The sequence below is a fragment of the Onychomys torridus genome, chromosome 6 (assembly GCF_903995425.1).
Source record: "Onychomys torridus chromosome 6, mOncTor1.1, whole genome shotgun sequence".
In the NCBI taxonomy this organism is placed as follows: Eukaryota; Metazoa; Chordata; class Mammalia; order Rodentia; family Cricetidae; genus Onychomys; species Onychomys torridus.
In genome coordinates this window covers 19,720,363-19,741,007 of record NC_050448.1, presented here as the reverse complement: position 1 = coordinate 19,741,007, position 20,645 = coordinate 19,720,363, and the positions used below count along the sequence as shown (strand labels likewise).

Genomic DNA, 20,645 nt, shown 5'->3' with positions numbered 1-20,645 from the left:
TTATGAAAATAACACTGGCCCATGTTGTCATGTCTCTACAATAGATTAAAAGCCTCAACAAATGTACCCATCAAATACCATAAAAGGTAATGGAAGGGTAGAGATTTTATTGGAGTATTTTTCTGAGTTATGAGTTTAACTACATTATGACACACTGGAAAACAGCTCATTTCCTATTGTGTTTTTTTTTAACTTGGGAAAAGGGGTAAATTGATGTAAATAATTATAGCAATATCATGCACAAATGGGGTGAAAAATTTTGAAACATGTAAAATGGTAACATTACTTGCAAACAAAGAAACAGGAATACTGAAACCCTTTGTGTCAGGCCCGTTTTAATTCTAAGCATGTGCTCTTTGGGAGTCACTGAACTATTTTAAGAACATTCTACTATTTACCAGATACCATGGCAGTGTCAGAGCAGAAAGACATTGATCCAAGTATGAGGTCATCTGTCAGCCTACAGAGCTATCATCATAAACAGGAGAGCAACATCAAATCCCCAGAAGAGGAGCTGGCACCTGGCTGGCATCAGAACCAGCCTGAGGCATCAGGAGCTCCTCCCAAGGCCAAAGCAAAACAGTTCCTGGAGCTGTGAAATCACATGACAAAGCACCAAATGTGTGTGTTAGTGACTGTGAGATCCCATAGCAGAAGGTCAGTATTCTGGGAGAGCTGATACTTCTCTGACTGAATACTTCTCTGGACACTAATCAACCATACTGTTCAACAAAGCCAGCAAATAAACAAACAAAACCCAATAAAGTCATTTTACTTTCAAACACTTCTCCGTGCTGACACAATGGCTCAGGTGGTAATAATTACAGTACTTGTGCAACTCTGGTGCCCTGAGTTCTATCCCAGAGACCTACATGATGCAAGAATAGAATTGAGTATCAAAAACTGTCTTCTGACCTTCACACACATGAGAAGCCATAACACATGCCTGTACCCCAAGTATGCATACACTAATAACTTAAAATTTAAAATGCTTTATGCCTCTTGTACTTTGTCTCTTGAAGAGTGGGGCTTTCTTAAGTAGATCATCATCTCTCTTTACACACGCACAAGAGAAAATTCCAGTAGGAAAATATAAAGAATGACTTTCAAGGGGATTTCAATTCAGTCTCTTAAGTTATTCCCTCTTCATCTGGGACATGATATATCCAGGCTTCATAAGCTTTTAGGATTAAATATCCACACTTATTAGATGGTTGTACTGAAGCTGAAGTGCCTGGGAGGCAGCCCAGCTACAGCTGGGATTTCCTCTTCTCTCTACATGTGTGTCTGCCCAGTCTTTTTTATTCAGGGTCTCCATCTCTTGAGGGTTGAAGACACAGCCATTCAGAAGACCTAAATGGTCTTGTACAGGGAAGAGCTATGAGTGAGACAGAACCTCAGGCTGCCCATTTGCTTTATATAATTAATAAGAAGTGTTTGCAAAGAGCATGAAAGGCTGAGTGGGCATTGTCAGAGCCTAGTGACCCATGCAGAGAGCATTGGAGCAGATACACTGACATTCTTTGCAAATGTATTTCAAGTGCTGTGTTCTGCACGCTTTTGGAGGCCAGGCCTTGCCTTATCCTTCTTATCCCCTGTTGATGGGTTTTTCAAGTGTGGTTCTAGCTACCTTGGGTTGTCAGCTTCCTAAACTCTGCTGAGCAGTAAAGGAGAGAAAACATGGTAAACTCAACAGTTCCACAAATAATCAAACAAGAAACAGAAGGGCAAATCCCAGCAGAGACCCCTCATCCCTAGGAGGCTTTACAGTGATAGACCTGGCTTGTGTTTGCAAACCCCAGCCTCACTGGTGGTAATACAAAATAACTTTTCAAATTAGCTGACTTTGGGACATAGGAAGTCTGAGCTTTGAAAGTAATACAGTTCTCAAAAGAAACCAGGCTCTGGAAACCTCCTGTTACTCACAGTAGAAGCTGATGAGCAATAATCATTAACTTGTTTTCACAGCTGCCCTCATAGGTACCAGGATTCTCCCAAAGACTATTAGATTATTATCAGCCTGGCACTTAAGAAAGACAGTGAACTGACCAACCTAGAATCCTTACACCACCTGCATTTCCTTCTGTAGCTCCCTGGAGGGCAAATGCTCTCATTAGGAACAACAAAGGAAAGCAAACTCATGACAAAATCAGAGTAACTTTTGCTACAGGATGAACCACCAAGGCTTCCTGTAAAGAGCACTTTCAGTAAGAAACACTTGAAACTGAATCTATAATCTGGATTCCAATATAGAAGAACTATGTGTGTATATGTATGACCTGAAAGTAAAGAAGTGACTCTAAGAGATGAAGATGTCTAAATGGATGGGAGTATGGAGAAAAAGAGAGGGTAGTAGAATATAAATTTCTTGAAATTAGAAGGAGCACTAACTATTTCAGAAAAGAAAGAGACCAGCAAGAAGAGGAGACAGGGATAAGAGAAAATAGTTGGGAAGAAAATTAGAAGGATTAAAATACAGTGGTATAGTAGCACAGACACTGAGAGCAACAATTAATAAATGGGGCCTCTTGAAAATGAGAAGCTTTTGTAGGGCAAAGGACATGGTCAATAAGACAAAATGACAGCCTACAGAATGGGAAAAGATCTTCACCAGCCCCACATCTAACAGAGGGCTGATCTCCAAAATATATAAAGAATTAAAAAAAAAAACTAGACATCAAAATACCAAACAATCCAATTTAAAAAACGTGCTACAAGAGCTAAACAGAGAATTCTCAATAAAAGAATCTCAAATGGCTGAAAGTCATTTAAGGAATTGCTCGACATCCTTAGTCATCAGGGAAATGCAGATCAAAATAACTCTGAGATACCATCTTACATCTGTCAGAATGACTGGGATTAAAAACACTGAAGACAGCTTATGTTGGAGAGGACATGGAGCAAGGGGAACATTCCTTCACTGTTTGTAGGAGTGCAAACTTATACAGCCACTTTGGAAATCAGTATGGTGGTTTCTCAGAAAACTGGAAATCAATCTACAAGACCCAGCTATACCACTCCTAGGCATATACCCAAGGAATGCTCAATCATACCACAAGGACACATGCTCAATAATGTTCATAGCAGCATTATTCATAATAGCCAGAACCTGGAAACAACCTAGATGCCCCTGACCTGAACTGAAGAATGGAAAAAAAATGTGGCACATATACACAATGAAGTACTAATCCGCAAAACAAAACAAAACAATGACATCATGAAATTTGTAGACAAATGGATGGAACTAGAAAATATCATCCTGAGTGGGGTAACCCAGACTCAGAAGGATAAACATGATATGTAGTCACTTATAAGTGGATTCTAGATGTAAAGCAATGATAACCAGACTATAGCTCCAGAGAAGCTAGCTAACAAGTAGGACCCTAAGAGGGATGCATAGATTGCCCTGTGAAGGACAAATTGATGAGATCTACATGAGCAAACTGGGGGTCAGGAGGAATAATAGAGGGCAAGGAATGGGGGATGAGGACATAAGGGAACAGAAGATTCCAGCTGTAACACGGACAGAGTGGGAGGAAAGAGATGCCATAATAAACGAAGACATATTGGGAATAGGGAGAAACAGGGTGCTAGGCAAGTTCCCAGGAATCCACAAGGATGACCCTACCTTAGACTACTGGCAATAGTGGAGAGGGTGCCTGAACTGGCCTACTCTGGTAATCAGATTGGTGAATACTCTGTCATCATAGAGCCTTCATCTAGTAACTGATGAAAGCAGATGCAGAGATCCATGACCGAGGATCAGGCCAAGCTCTGAGAGTCCAATCGATGAGAGAGAGGAGGGATTCTATGAGCAGGGGACAACAAAATCATGATGGGGAAACATAGAGAGATGGCCAGGAAAAACCAGTGGAAACTCATGAACTGTAAACCAATAGTTGAGGAGCCCCTATGGGACTGGACTAGGCTCTCTGGATAGACTAGACAGTTGTGCAGCTTGAATTGTTTGGGGGGCCCCTGGGCAGTAGGACCAGGATACTTCCCTTGTGCATGAGGGGGCTTTTTGGAGACCAGTGCCTATGGTGGGACACCTTGCAGAGCCTTGGTGCAGCAGTGAGCATCTTGGACCTGCCTCAACTGAATGTACCAGGCTCTGCTGACTCCCCATGGGAGGCCTTGCTTTGGAGGAGGTGAGAATAGGGGGTGGGTTGGGGAGAAGACTGGGGGTGGAAGAGGGAGAAGAGAGGGATCTGTGGTTGGTATATAAAATGAATAGGAAATTTCTTAATAATAAAATGAAATACAGTGGTATATGTGTGTTAGAATGCCACAACAGAATACACTAACCAAAAAGAATAATAAAAATGTGAGATCCACTTTTGATTGATTAGTCTCACAAAGGTGATATGGGACTCAAATTAGATAAATCAGTGGCAAACTGAGAGATCAAAAGTGGGAAGGAGGTGTGTTGGTAGTAGTACAAAGGGGGTGAGTTAGGAAATTCACCCTGTAGCAGCATCTGAAGAGTGCCTTCATAGAACAGAAAAGCAGGGACAGACAGTATCAAATACCACTGTTGTTCCAGACTGTCTTTGCTCTCAACAGATTGTGTTCCATCCATCAATGTGTAGGACCTGGACATAGCTTAGCCATTTCCTCATAGGCCAGATGAAATAGCACTTAGTTACTGTCTCCAAAATTTTAGTCAGCTCCCACCCCTGATTTTAATAAGATCCCTGAATTTGAAACAGAATAAAAATATATGCTACACAACATTTGTGTCAAAGATGATTTAATCTTTTAATACAACTACTAGAAATGAAGATGTGCTCCATAGAATATGATTTCATTTCAAAGGTACATGTAGAGAATATGGACAGTGTGCACTGTACAGCTGTTAGGAGTGAAGATTGCGTGTGTGGCTCCCAGCGGCTCAGGCAAGCATCAAATACTGGCTTAGCCCATGTATTTCAGTCAATGAGAAGAGCTGCTAAGGCAGCCTGGCTTGAAGCAGAAAGCCATTAGTTGCCTGCTTTTGACTACAGACTCTGGAGGATACTGAATGCAAAAGGCAGGGTCACAGGGAAGAGTACCAATGGTACATGGAAGCCTAAAGACCAATAGCTTCCAGCTGTGCATCAAGCAGGCATCCTATGGTAAGCCATGGGGATGCCCCTTACCTATTTTGTAGTTACCACATGGGACCATCTATTATAATTGCTGAGAGGTGATTTCTCTCATCTGTTGAAAGGCAACCAAGTTACAGAATCAAAATGGGCAATTAAATATAATTTTATGGATGTATTTTAATTTCATGCTTCTTAGAATGTTTGTGATGGGGGCCATGTGTTGGGTGAAGTTTTCTTGAGTAGATAGTTTGATGGTGCTGTGGTTTATACATATTAAGTGCTTCATGAATATTCAGTGGGTAAGGGAAGGAAGGGTACCCTTAGAATGGAGGATAACATTTGTTCTTTAGAGTAGGTAACCTCACTGCAGGCATATTGTGTTTTGGAAGCAAAATGCCAGGAGACACTGTCATCAATCCTTATACATATCTTAAGTAATGGCTTTGAGAGATTAAAGTATGATTGAGATTTAATGACCTGTTTCATAAAGAAATTCCAGATTGTTTGTAGAACCAGTCATCATATTTGAACACAGCCTGTGGCTCTCAAGGCTGTGTGCCCCATGTCCTCATTTCTAGTGGCTTTCCCATTTATACACTTTCTCAGGCTGTGGAAAACACAATTAGGCCTACTATGATTCTTCCTTCTCCTCCTTCCTGGGATAAGGGACTTCTCTCTTGGCTCTGCTCCTGGCAGCTCCTTCTCTTTGAAATCCCTTCTTTAATATTCAGTCTGCAGAGGCTGTCCAGAGCCCCTCATTAGCAGCCCCCTCCACCTTCCTCCCTCCTGCCAAGTCTCAGAAACATCATTTTAGAACCAAGTGAATATTGACTTTGCTGACTCCGACTCTACTCTCTTTAAATGTTTTGTTTCAAAGAATATTTCCTTGCCTTAATATCACCACATTGTCAAAAATACCTAAGCTTCAATGTTAAAAAATGATGCATGATTTTGTTTAGATATGAGTCTACAATATAACATCATTGTTGCCTTTTCAGGACCTATGTCTGAACTATTTACTCTATTTCCCTCTTCCTTTACTAGCAAACCCCATTTGTATATTGACATTCCCCCCAAATTATTTTATTATATTTATTTATTTTGAGGTATGGTTGTGAGTGTGTGCACACATACCACACTGCTTATTGGGAGGTGAAAGAACAATTTACAGGCCTGAGTTCTTTTCTTCTACCACGTGGGTTCCAGGAATCTATCTCAGGTCACCAGGCTTGGCAGCAAGTACCTTACCTGCTGAGCTATCTCACCAACCATGTGTACTGAAAGTCTAAAACAATCTTCATTTTACAAAAATATTGAAATCATCTTACCTTACTAGAACACAATTTTATTTTTAACTTGCTATGCAATTATCCTCCAAATATTTAATTATTTATAAATTTGAGACATCTGCCAGAGACTACATTTCTAAGCATGCAAAATTTTTCCCAGATCTGATATGACAACCAATCTGCTTTCTTCTTCCAATCCTGCCCACTATTCCATGTTGCCTCTGTTTCAGTGTTTTGTTTGTTGTTGTTGTTGTTGTTGTTGTTGTTTATTTTATTTTATTTTAACAAAATTATAGACTATTTACCTTGCTACTGGAATGATTTACTTATTAAACAAAATATAACTGAGTGAGTAAATTACCAAGTAAATCCAAGTTTTCCAATAGCATCAAACGTGCAACCAAGAATTACTTTTTAAAAATTTGGTATTCCAATTCAGTCTATAAGGATATTGTCTTAGTTTCTTTTCTTATTGTTGTGATAGAATGTCCTGACAAAAGGGAAGTTAAGGTGGAAAAAAAGGTTTGTTCTCGCTGCCTGTTTAAAGTTAGAGTTCATCATGATGGCAAGCAAGGATAGCAGGAGCTTCAAGTGGCTGATCACGTCACAGCAAAGGTCAGAGAATGCCTGCCTGCTGCTGCTCAGCTCAGTCTCTCCATTAACATAGTCCAGAATCAAAGAAGATCTATGGCCAACCCTTCTTAAACCATCGCCCCACAAAAAAATAGAAACTGAAGTAACATCCCCCAGTTCCTTCTATGATGCCAGTATGACTCTAATATCAAAGCCAGATAAAGACAACATAAGAAAAGAAAACTATAGGCCAATGTCTTGAATAAACATAAACTTTAAAACTCTAAATAAAATACTTGCAAACAGAATACAGGCACACATTAAAAATTTAGCCATCGTGACCAAGTTGGTTTGTTTTATCCCTGAAATGTAGGAATGATTCAACATATGCAAATCAATAAATGTAATAAACCACACAAGTGGACTTAAAGACAAAATTAATGTCATCTGAATAGATACAGTAAAAGCCTTTGACAAAATCCAATATGCCTTCATGAAAAAAGTCCTAGAGAATGTACAGCCAGATAGATGATAGTTCAACATAATAAAAGCTGTATGTGAGAAACCCTCAGTCAACATCACTCTAAATGTGAAAAGGCTTGAAGCAACATCACTGAGCTCAGGATTGAGACAAAAGTGTCCACTATACCCACTCATTTTCAATACACTGCTTAAAATACTAGCTACAACAATAAGGCAAAAGGAGGAAACTAAAGGGATATAAATAGGGAAAGAAGTCAAACTATTCCAACTTACTGATGACATAACACTATATATTAGAGATCCAAAAAATTCTACCAGAAAACTTCTGGAAATAGTAAACAGTTTCAGCAATGTGGCAGGATAGAGAATCAACTTGCAAAAATCAATAGTCTTTCTATACAACAACAGTAAATATACAGAGAAAGGGATCATGTACATACTCCAAGTCACAATAGCCTCAAAGACTTGTAAGTAAACCTAATCAAGGAACTGAAAGACTTGATCTGGATCTGACCAGAAAGGCTCCTCCCTAAGGACAAGTTTTCTTGGCACCTACCAGAAGGGATGTCTTACAAGCTTTCAAAGAAAGGAATCAACCAACAGTCCATACCACATCTATGATATCTACAAGCTGTAACAATGGCCAGCATGACACAATGACCCCACAGGTGCAGTAGTGGTACACATACCTTGGTGGTAACCAACAGCTCTCTAACTGGACTTAATAGCTGCTCAACAAGAGGGAAAACATGTCTGGTACTGGAAACCTAACCAACTACCCAGGGCTAATGAAGTGATGGATTTTGGAGGAGAACCTATAACTAACACTTTACTAAATGAGCATAATCCCTGACAGCATTCTAAAGATTGATCCTTATATCCACAGATAAGTATAGTCCTCATGCACTCAAAGAAAACTAAAAAAAAAAGCAAAATTTCTTTTTACAACAGACAGAAACCCACAAGCAGTCAAGGGAGCCTGATCCCAGTGGATACATCTCTAACACAACTCCAGCACCTCAGGCTCAGGGGACACTGTGGAAGAGGGGGTGGAAAGATTGTGAGAGCCAGAGAACAGGGAGTTTGCCATGTGTCTCTTAGGAAAGTTAGAAGCTACCATAATGCCTCACCAGCTTGACTGCTCAAATGTGTGTTGAACAAAGACAATATCGACAGACATGCTAACAAGGACAAGGGAAACCCAGGAGGCCTCAAGCCTACACAAAGAACATAGCAACTAACAAATGCTGAGGAAAGAGGAGAGTCCTCCCCAAGGATGAGTACACAAATTGGTTATCTAATACCAAATGGGCATCCCTGAAAACATACATACAAGTAACACCATTGGGTCTGAGTGGGTTGTATTTATATATTTAGGAATACACATACACACACATATATACACATGTAGCAACATGTTAGCAGCAACAATTAAAGAAAAAGAGTCTATGAATTTGAAAAAAAGAGCAAGAGGGTGTGTATGAGAGGAGTTGGAGGATCGAAAGCAAAGGGCAGAAATGATGTAGTTATAATTTTAAAAAGATAAAATTATTATACAAACATAAAACAAAACACTGTTAATGTGAAATCTTTAAATAATTAATAAGAGAATAAAGTCCTTTTAAAGGAAAATGAAATTATGTCAAATTTGCCAGAGAAAATTTACTCCAAAGTAAGGATATATAGAGCTACTTTATTCAGCTTCCACAGAATAATCAGAAAAATGTATGACCAGACAAACACATGTCAGAAAATACTTGAATAGTGTTGTCACCCATCTCACTTCTTCATTCTAAACATCTTCTTTCCACAGGCTGCAGCCACAAAGGGTCCTGTGTCAGCTCAAGAAGCCCAGGGAAATTAAAATGGAAAATCAACAGCATTGTGGCTGCAGAGCTAAGGGAACTTTGAGACAGGGGGACAGATGTCAGAAGTAATTACTCAGTATTTGGGGACTTTTAACCAATTCAGACAGCAGGCTTGTTTACCACAAACTCAGCAAAACACGATAGTCTGGGAAAATGAACGTATTTTTTTTTTCCTGGAGATGACACCCAATCTGTAACTGTATTCGCCTAAAATCAGTGGGACCTGCTTCAAGATGGCTGTGCTCTGACAGCCGCAGCCTGGAGGGTTAGCTCATGGGAACAGTATTCAAACATTAGGATTTTAATGCACTCTTAGCTAATTAAGACAACAGAAGACTACTGAAAACATCATAAACTGAGCTGTTCTTTAAAGCTCACAACACATGTTAATTATTTTTGAAACTGAATTTGAGGACCACAGTTTAGGAAACCATTGAAACAGTTGATCACCCTACTGTATGTGGTGGTGTGGGGTTGTGGATTACTAGTTATCAAATTTGGGGGTCCTGTGACTGTACCCCAAGTTGTGTCAGGACACTCATCCTCAATAAAGCAATAAAAAGAGCCAAGATAGTAGTGGAAAGCAGGAAGAGGAAATTTATCCTATGTGGCTACACTAGGGAGAGTCCCCATGTCCACCTCTGGGATTGAAGTGAGATTAAAGCTTAAATAGTGAGCAAGGATGGCCCATCTAAGCCACCAGTCCTGGCCAAGATGTGGTCCTGCCACTGACTGCCATTGCCAGGGCTTTGAGCTCATCCTGTAAGGTGGTTGGTGAGTTGGTAGAACTGTGTGACGTCTCTTTCCAGGGGACAAGATCCCCCTCTGGCTGGAGCTCTTTCTTTCCCCTCATTTCTTTAGAGTCCATGTTTTCAACAGCCTGATAGTGGGATTGAGAGACACAAGAGTCTCTTTAGAACATCTACATTTCTGCCAGGCCTTTATATAAACATACTTTTCTTTGGAAATATTTCAATAGTTCTAGGTATTAGGGGCTATGAAGCCTTTAAATTTGACCAGATTTGACAAAGGGCAGTCTAATCACCCAAAACTGCAAGTCCTCTTTTGTCAGAGTCAACTTTTATTTTCATAGTTCTCTGTGTTGGTTGGCAGCTAAAGACTCCTGTCAAGCAACTCAAAGAATGATGTTACCCAGACTCACAGGATAATGCATAAGGCAGAGTTATTCCTTCTTGATAAAACACAAAGACCAGTTCAAAAGTGGCCATTGAATGCAGGATGGTATGTGTTCTGGTTTCCTTTGGTTAGGGAGATAAAATATCCTAATAAAAAGCAATTTAAGAGAGAAAGAAGTTGTGGTGGTTTGCACAGGAATAGGCCCCAAAGACTCATGTGTTTGAATGCTTGGCCCACTATTAGGAGGTGTAGCCTTGTAGTAGATGTGGCCTTGTTGGAGGAAGTGTGTCACTGTGGGGACAGGCTTTGAAGTATCAAGCTACGCCCAGTGTGAACACAGTCTCCTTCTGCTGCCTGTGGATCAAGACGTAGAACTCTCAGCTCCTTCTCTAGCACTATGCCTGCATGCCACCATGCTTCTCACCATGATGATGATGGACTAAATCTCTAAAACTGTAAGCTAGCTCCAATTAAATATTTTCCCTAATAAGAGTTGCTGTGGTAATGGTGTCTTTTCACAGAAATATAAACCTTCACTATGGTAGGGGTTTATTTCAACTTATATTGCAGGTTACAGTTCTCTGTTGTGGGAACTCAAAGCAGGACCTTTAAACAGCTGGTCATATCATATCCACATCCTAGAGAAGATGGCACTGATTTAATAGAGGTTCACTTGCTGACTTGCTTGTTTGCTCAATTTCTCAGAGTTGAGGACTTTCTGCTTAGGAGTTGGTGCAGCTCACAGTAGCTTGGCTCTTCTCCTGTCAATTAACATACTTGAGGGTCAACCTAATGTAGATAATTGCCCATTGAGAAGCTCTTCTCTGGTGATTCCAGTTTGTGGAGAGTTGACAGTTAAAGTTAACCATCACACCTGGCAATATTCTTTCGTCAGCATAGAAGGTAGCTTGTCTCTTATAACTATCTCTGATGCTTTAAAATCTTCTGGGCATTCCATGAACTCATGTTTTTCAAGTTGCATCATGACAGCCTAAGCCTTCCTCCTTCTTGGAGTACCACTCAAATCTCTTTTCTCTGAGCTTAAAGAAACAAAGTGTGTGGTTTCAGTTCTCTCCCACATCCATGCAGCACTCTGCAGTAGATGTCATTTTAAGTTTGGTACCTGGATTACATGGAGGATCCAAATGCCCTTGTCAATTGATGACTGTGATTGCCAATTCACATTTCTTTCTCTTTTATTAGTTCTTGGAGAATTTCATTTACTGTATTTTATCATAGTCACCCCCCCAGCTCCTCTAAGATCCATTCCTTGCCACCCCACCAAGCTTTGTGTCTTCTCTCCTTTGTCCATTAAACCATTTAGCCTACTCTGTGGTGCTCATCAATTCAAGATTCTCAAGAATGGGTTTGCCGAAGCAACAGAGAACAATTCTTTTACTTTCTTTTCAAGCTATTCCTACAACTTACCAGGATCTTATGATAAACCAACCATATGACCTGACTTTGTGTGGCATCACCTCAGACTCAGTAGCTAAGCCATATATTTCATCCCTTGGATTTTGCAATTGTAAAGTAATGAACATATTTTTGCAGTAGATCAAAAGCTCTCATTATACCACTTCTCAAAAAAAAAAATTTCCCTGGAACACTTTGTTTTTCAAGTTCAGTCAAACAACAACTGCTAAGGCACATTTTCGGCCAGGACTGGCAGACAGAGGATCCAAAGGTTGACTTGAGCATGAAGAGAGCTGACACAAAATGGAATCTTATTTTGATCAACATCAGCAACGCATGAAATATGGTTTCAGTTTGAAATTAGGAATCAATGACATTGCCAGGGAACTTTGTCCATAGTCAGTTATTTTATTTGGGCTAGAGCAGCATGGAGATTACCATTCCAGCTTCTCACCAAAATACAATACTGAGATTGTGCTTCATAACCTGACTTGGGAGCTCAGTAAACAGATTCATAAACTAATAAAATTACATCTGAATGGGTCACCTGAAAGCTCTGCCCTTAGGAAGCATAGTTTTGTAAATTCTGTGGCTATTCCTTCAGACAAGGAGACTCACAGATGGATGCTAGGAAATCTACTTTAGACATATCACATGTCTTATGAAGAGTTGAAAGGTCTTGCATTAATTTAACACATTCCTTTACTAAATGCAAATGTTCTTTATTTGAGTTGATAACAATTAGGTATTTTCAGAACCGTTCATGTTAATTATAACTATGGACCCACTATTTGCTTGTTGTACAGTGTATGAAAAGATGTTCCCAAGAGTTTGGTCACAGTTAATGACCAAAATATGTCCTTTGATTTTAATCTCATTTACCCCACACTCCACTTGGATCCCACGGATGCTTCCACATACTTTGAAAAACACAACTGTGTTACCGATGCAGAGATGGAGTTACCTATGCTCATTTCAAATGAATAAAGATTAATTAAGATGCTATTTGAAGACTGTATGTGGTGGTAGTAACCTGTGACTCCAACCCTTTGGATGCTGAGGCAGGAGGATTATGAGTATAAGGGCAGCCTGAGCTCCATATCAAGATGTAGTCTCAGGGGCTAAACAATCACAGAGTAAAACATAAGAAGCTTCTGGTGAGGTTCTTCATTGTCTTGAGCTTGAGCAGAGATTAGTAACCATGGCTTTAGGGTTCTTCTTTCCCTGAGAATGAATCTATTTTATTCACTTAGAAAAGTATTTTTGTTGTAACTGATCAATTCTTAAATATAAAACTCAATTTCTAACATGAAATCTTCTCCAAGTCGCTCATCCGGGTGTTGTGCACACACACAAGCCTTAGTGACAACAAAATGAACACCTTTGCCATCAGCTCTCTGGAGATAATTCTTGTTAGGTTGATTTTCCTTGACATTTAGGATGGTCAAAGGGACAGAAGAGATGAGTCATGGTCACCAGAGGGATTCCTCACAGCTGTACCTGTCATCTTCATCTTCTGAGCCTCAGTTGGAAATAAAAGCAGAGTGGATGAACACCCATGTTGTGAAGTCCTTCTGTAGCTTTGCCTGTTCTGGACTGCCACTCATATAGATACCTATATATGATGGTAAGGAAGGAGTTGCTGATACTGACTTGTTTGTTCCAGAATCATTACAATAGAATGTCTTTCTCCTCACTGAACATGAAGAAATCTGCCGAACTTATACAAACACCTTGCTGCTCCTCTTGGACAAATGGACCGAGCCCAACCATGTGACTGATGTACCACAGTCATTCCCTGCACACCAGGTGACCACTCACACCAGAGCCTTGATTCACACCAAGAGGCTACTCACTGAGAGGCCTGGTTAGGAGCCAGAGCACACATCATTTCTGAATTCACTTCTCCCATGGAAAAGCCTTTTCAGCCATTTGAAATACTACTCCTTTCAAAATTGGGACCACAATTTCTTTTCTGCTGAACTGATTCAAAAATGTTAAAACAAAACAAAACAAAACAAAACAAAACATTCTAACTTCTCACTGATTTATTTGGCCAGAATGTTAAATTCAAGTAAAATAAAATGCATGTCTGCCTGTGATGTCAGTGATTTGTTCTTAGATGGAATGTCTGGAGGGAATAAAGTTGCTTTATGATGTATTTTTGTGATGTATTTTTTTCTTATAAATAAAGTATTTATGAAGTCTATGACTTTCAATAGTGTGAGGACTCTGTTTCCCATTAGCCTTGTTGTTTGTAAGCATTTCCTTAACAACATGTAGCTGGGGAGAACTGTGCTCCAGGCTCTTCTCATTCTCCTTTTTAAAAAAATGGTTTTAATTTATCTTAATGAGCTATCGATGAATCCACTAACTTAGGAAATTCTAGAAATAACCTTGAAAGCCACAGGGATCTTCTCCTCAGGACAGAGTCCTGTGAGCTCTGTGCTTTGCCTGTGTCCTGAGGACCTGGTAACTAGCTCTGCTCTCAACTCTCTTCCCCTTCCTCCTCCCCCCTCCCCCCTGGAAGGGTAAAGGTTCATCTTGAAAGTAAATCAAAATACTTGGCTTAGAGACATAGGAGAATTAATGGAGCAACCATATTCCAGGAAACCCAGTGAGCCATTCATGGTTTATCTAAAACTCCAAGGTTATGATTGTGTGTGGGAACACTCAAGTGAAGATCAGCCATTTATTTTGTTGAGCTTGTTACCTTGTTAAATTTCCCATCATATCCCCCAGACAGTATATCCCTGCCACCTTGTGACTTTGGAAAGTTGAGTATTGATTTAGATTCTCTGTGAGACTTCACTATACATAGATCAGATTTTCCTTGCAATAAACCTTGCCCTTGCTTCAGAGGGGAAGAGCTAAAGGAGAAAATACTGGGAATTTCCTTAAGAGACTGCTACTTGCCCTAAGTTAGTTAGGATCAGTTGAGAGGGCAGTAAGACTTTGAACTCCCCAGGGTTCTTTATGCCCAGCTCTCTGCCCTTAACCCTTAGTTGTGATCTTGTTTGCTGGTTTACTTTCAGCTCTGTTCTGAATTAGAGTTTGTTTCTTCGAGGATTCGGAGATGCTTCAGAATTTGCTCAAAGGGAAGACAGTTCTCTGTTCTGAGTTATACAAAGTAATGAACACACCCCCATCTTGGGTGAATAAACTTGAAACACTAAGATGCACAGGGAAATGCTAAGACACTATGGTCCATCACAGGTGACCCCAAAAGACAAACTCAGATCAGCATTTGATACTATGATTTAAATCATATTAAATGACTATCATGATTTATATTGTAATCCACATTTTACATCTCATCCCGAAACAAAAACAATAATTCCAACATTTTTAAATGCCAGAAAGAAATTCAGTATATATTGCAATTTGGCTGTTTTAATTTAAAATTACTTTTATATTGTAAAATCCATCAACTGTGTGCTGATGTGTTAAAGAATCCTCTCAACAAATACAAGGTTTAAGGAACAAGGTTTAAGGAAGATATTTAATTCTAAAATATTCTGGGATGTGGAACAAGGTCATTTAAAAATGTTCTGTGGCTCATTATAAACAAGTCCTGTTGGGGGCCACTCTCTTTGGAGTCACTTTGCTTTCTTAATTCTGGAAAACAGAGCTTAGACTTGACTACAATAGCATGCACACTGTGTAGACATGCCACACGAGAGGGGACAGTAATTTAGAGATGGGTACATGTAGGAGAGCATTTCATTTACCTGCCTTGGATTTCCAAAATATATGGAGCTAAACACTTGAAGAAAACCAGGGCTAGACATCTTTCACAATTGGCTTTAATTCATGCTTCTACAGCCCCAAGTCCCATCTGGAGCTGTGTCTCATAGATCAGATTCTACTGGGACCTTCTAAATAGTAAATGTGCTTAAACGGGGCTCACAATAATGTTGGCCTTCCTGGACTCAGCACACTGAAAGGAAGTCCCAGGACTCTGTGAAGTGGAATGTACCGAGTGGCTTTTAGATATCTTTGTTGTCTGTTATCCACAGCTCTGATTTTTAACAGTAAATGTTGTAGTCCATGAAGTTCATCGTGCTATATGCCTTGCTAACAAAAAGAGAATATTCTCAATTGCCCACATGAGAACAGAGAAAGATAGAAACTGACATTCACCCTAGGACACAGTATTTTAAATAAATATTTTAATTCTATTGTTGGCATTTACAGGTAGAAAGCATACAGTATGTTACAGATATCAAATTGTGAAAATATGAATGTTACATAAGTAACAAATGTAAAAAACGCATTTTCTTACCTTCCCTGAAAGCAAGAAAAGTTTCCGGCATAGGAAAATATCAGTATCAAAAACATAGCTCAGGTGTAAAAAAAAAAAAAAAAAAAAGTTTTACACAGTATTAAAAAATGACCTAGAAAAAGACAGAAAGTAAGAAACGTTGCAATTTGACTTTATATAAATTATAAAAACTGGGTACTTGGGGTAAATGTTGAATGGCTAGAAAGTAAAACCAATTAGGGCCTGCTTAGGTCAATTTGTTACATGTTAAAAGCATAGAACTTTTTTTTTTCAATAAATAACTTTTTAAAAAATGTCTCTTAGAAGTGCGCTGAGAACGTTATTCCGGAAGAGAAAGGTGGCAGTGTTCTGGGGACAGTACGGGTCATCTTGTTCCTTGTGGAAGCCTGAGGTAAGTCAGGAGACCATGGCTGTTCACACAGAGACACACAAGTGTCAAGACCGTTTCTAAGCAAGCTTTAAAGTGCTGAACAAATGACTTAATCTTAGTACCCACCATCGAGTGAAACAAGCCCTTCGCATGTCTGAGAAACGTCACCTAAGAATCTATATGTCTGAAGAGTGTCAGTGTGCAGTCCTTCATCCCAGGACGGGAAGTGTTCCTCCTTCTTGCACTTTGCAGGGATTGGTTCACCTTAAGCGATCTTGCAATGTAAAACACGATCTTGCAATGTAAAACACAATCTTAACCTTACAATGGAAACAAGCACACCCCACTGTGAAAGCACAAACTCCTGTCTGCAAGTGTAATGGTATTAACTGCAAAAACCACAAACTAAATACAAAGCAAAACTCCCCAATGTTGCATGCCCCCCAAACTCATCACAAAACACAATGCATGCAGGAGGACCATTCCACCAAGCACATTTAAATTAGAGAGCCGTTTGGAGTTTATGTGAGCAGCTTTGTGATTCATTTTCGCGGCCACTGGTCTATACTGGCCTGTTTTACAAAGGTGACCCACGCAAGTGGGCAGCCACATATTGCTTTGCGTGTTTCTTGCCCACACATACACTTTACACATACACTTTACACATACTGCTCGGCCTCCCCATCTTTGGGGGCTGGTTTAGCTGCCCCGCTTTTAGCTTCTTCATTACCGGCTGCTTTTTCTGGGAGAGAGGCCAAATCTTTAAAGACATCCACATAGTGGCCAAAGCCCGGGCCCCAGTTCAAAAGGTTATCCCAGTTGAAGTTGCCTGCCTGCTGTCCCAGCTTCAGGGTGCTGTCTGCAGCCCCAGATCCTGCTGCAGGGGTGCCCACCGGTCCCCCCTCAGCCCTGCGTCCATGGTACCTTCTGGGTTTCAGTCTGGCCCCATAATTATCTTCATCATCTGCGTCAGATTCGTTGACTTGAGATAACTTGGGCATCCTGGAGGTGTAGACCATGGGCTTCTCCCTATCGTATTCCATTTCTGAGCACGTGAAGGAGTCATGGGAGTCACTGTCAGAGGAGGATTCTGGGGCAGGGATGCCGTCTGCTGGGTTCCTGGTTCTGGACAGGGGTCTTCTGCAGTCTTCCTCGGAAGAGGACCGCCCATGGTCTGCACTGCAGATGCTGGGGTTTCTAGGGCGAGGGGTGTTGAGCCTCTCTACCTCCTCAATGGAGAGTCCCACGGGAGGAGAAGATTCTAGTGGGATTTGTGCTATGGGCTGCTTGAGGCGGCTCCCAGGTCTCGAGCCGTGGGATGCCATGGCCTGGGGGCTCTTGCTTCTCCTCCCCAGCCTGGTGGCATAGTTGAACATGCCGGGTTGGCAGGGGTCCCCATGCATTTCCAGTGTACTCCCGTCCCGCAGAGGAAGATGCAGTTCTCGGGCTGGGCTGTTTCTGTAGAAAGCAGATGGTTTGGAGAAAGGAGCTGGGCTGTGTCTGGACAGGGGGTTGGGAGTGGGGCAGGCCGAGTGGCTGAGAGAGCTGGTTCTTAACGCCTGGCCATATGAAGAAGGCTGGTAGGTCAGACTGCTTGCTCCCAGGGGCATGGGGGACTGCCTAGCGAAGCCAAGAGGGCTGTGCCTCTGGATGGAAAACTTAGGCGTGTGGCTTCGGAATTGTTTGTAGTGCTGGATGATGTCTGCATCTGAAGGGGCGATGCTGCTGGCGTTGTCGATGTCATAGTGCTCAATCTCCTGCTCTGGAGAAGCCAGCGGGGCACTAGGGATGGTCTCTGAGTTGTGAGGGATGTCAGTCTCATCAAAGATTAGGTAAGGGTTCTCTCGCTCTATGATATCAGGCTTGGGATTCCCCTCGGGTTGTTTCCTGACTGCCAGATCATCGCCATAGGGCGGGATGTTGTCGGGGTCGTCAAAAGCCACGTTCTCACTGCCCTTTTTCTTCTTCTCCTTTGGCTTTTTCTCCTCTTTGGGGTTTTTGGGCATCTTTCCCCTGCACTGGTTGCATAGAATCAAGCTGAGGACAAGTAATGCCAGGGCCGTGGCACAGCTGCCCACGATGGCCGGCACAGCCCACAGAGGTAAGGAGAGCTCATCCGGGCCCTGGGTCTGGACACACACATGTCCCCCGGGACTTCCAGCCTTGCATACCTTCCCCTGAGGACAGAGGACACCAAGGCAGGCCACCACTGTCTCACAGGTCCTCCCTGTATGTGACTCTGGACAGCTGCATGTGTAGCCGGAGAGCAGGCCTGGCTCACAGCTGCCTCCGTTCTGGCAGGGGTAGGATGCGCAGTCACCAGGAGGGACACATTTGTAGGCATACCACTGGTTGATGCACAGAAGGTCACCCCAGCAGGGGTTGCTGGCACAGATGTTGGGCCCCCGACAGCCGATCTTCACCGAAGGGTCGGTTTTGGAGATGGAGGCCAAGCTGTGCTTGCCACTGAAAGGCAGGCTCTCTCCACCGTAGAGCACCGAGGCAATGCAGCCATTGAAACCTGTGGGGAGACACATCAAGAGCTGCTTTACAGAAAAGCAACCATTTCACCTCTAAGTTATGAGATGTGAAGAAGAAAAGATCCACAGTCCCCCAGGAGGGTCCCCAACCAGGCTCCCTCAAAGATGGGAATGCATGTCCTCTGACATGAACTCCAGACCCATGGAGTTATGTGATGCATGAGAAGGATTGCAAAGTTTTGGAAGGTCTCTGCACAAGGATTCTCTCTCTCTCTCTCTCCCTCTCTCTGTCTCTCTCTCTCTGTCTCTCTGTCTCTCTCTGTCTCTCGCCCACAGACCAAGAGTTACTTAGAGATAAAACTTACTTTATGAACAACAGAAAGAGCAAAATAAAGGCCAATTGCTTCAACTGCAAGACCATGGAGTGTGTAATCACAGACTGTATGCCCAAAGATACTGCTATGGGCCCTTGTAGATCAAAAGAAAAACATTGACCACTACAGTGTTTGGGGGGAGGGGGTATCTGGGATGGGGGAGGTGACTGTGACACCCACATTGTAAATAGTCAAGATGCAGAAGACAGAAGATAAAAATATCCCAAGGGGTTTGTTAGTAGTGAGTGGTAATAATAGAAACAATTAAGAGATTCTTCATTGGATTTGAACACACTGATGTTAGGAAACATATAACTGAAAGTACAAAGATTTACTTTGACTAACAGACCAGCAGAATCTACAGTGTCTTGATTTCTTACAAAATCCAAATAGATTGTGCATACTCTAAAATCCACCAAATAAGGACTTATGACCCAGAATTTAATTTTTATGCATTAATGATATAATCTGTAGCACATTTTGTGTTTTCCTCTATTTTGACATGCCTTCCCACCCAAGTGACATTTGTCAGTGTGAATTACTTTTTTCCAGAATTTCCTAGGATATTGAATCTTGATTCTGTATGCACTTATTTTAACTTCCTTTCTTCTGAGTGGCTCACCCTTCTCTTTGTGACATTTTGTATTCTTTGAAAGCTCCACACCTTTATACTGACTCACTCTTCTTTCTATAGCCCTCCTGGTTTGGAGTTACTCAAAGCCAGACCTGGGACTTCCTATACAATCTCTCTCCCACCAACACTCCACTTACTTGGTACTGACATCTCTCTTGGGTCTACTCTGAGTCCAGGTCATCCACTCTATGTCCTTTCAAATGTGCTTTAAAACCATAGGTTCCATAACAAACAACATGCTTTCCTGAGATCTGCCTCCCTATTCCTCAGCAGTTCTTGTTCTTGGTGGCACTATTTTTGAGATGAAAACTCAGAATTCTCCTTGATCTTTACTAAAAATGGCTCCCAGAACAAGTCAGGTCTATCCAGTTTGACTTCACTCTTTGGTTCAATGCCTTCTCCTGCAGTACCTTCCAGATACTGGCTGCTAACACCTGAGTCCTGGAATCCCTTTCCAGTTTATCCTCAGAACCAGCCTGAAAGATCTTCAACACTACTGCATGTTAAAAATTAAAATTTTAATTACTTCTTATTGTTCTGCAAGTAGAATCAACACATCCACACTTTCCAACCTGAATACCCTATTTTATTATCTGGCTTCACTGTCTGCCTTACTCTAGCTGCCTATGAGCTGCTCCCTGGCCTT

The 20,645-nt window shown here is 41.4% G+C and overlaps 1 protein-coding gene across 1 annotated transcript in view; it reads right to left on the bottom strand.

The window, feature by feature from the left end:
- Window positions 1-15,921: 15,921 nt before the first annotated feature.
- The window catches only part of Fat4 (FAT atypical cadherin 4), a 137,167-nt gene continuing 132,443 nt past the window's right edge, over window positions 15,922-20,645 (bottom strand). Inside the window, exon 17 of the mRNA XM_036189284.1 lies at window positions 15,922-19,032. Coding sequence (XP_036045177.1) covers window positions 17,171-19,032 — 1,862 coding nt within the window. The 3' untranslated portion in view covers window positions 15,922-17,170. The remainder of the gene's footprint in view (window positions 19,033-20,645) is intronic.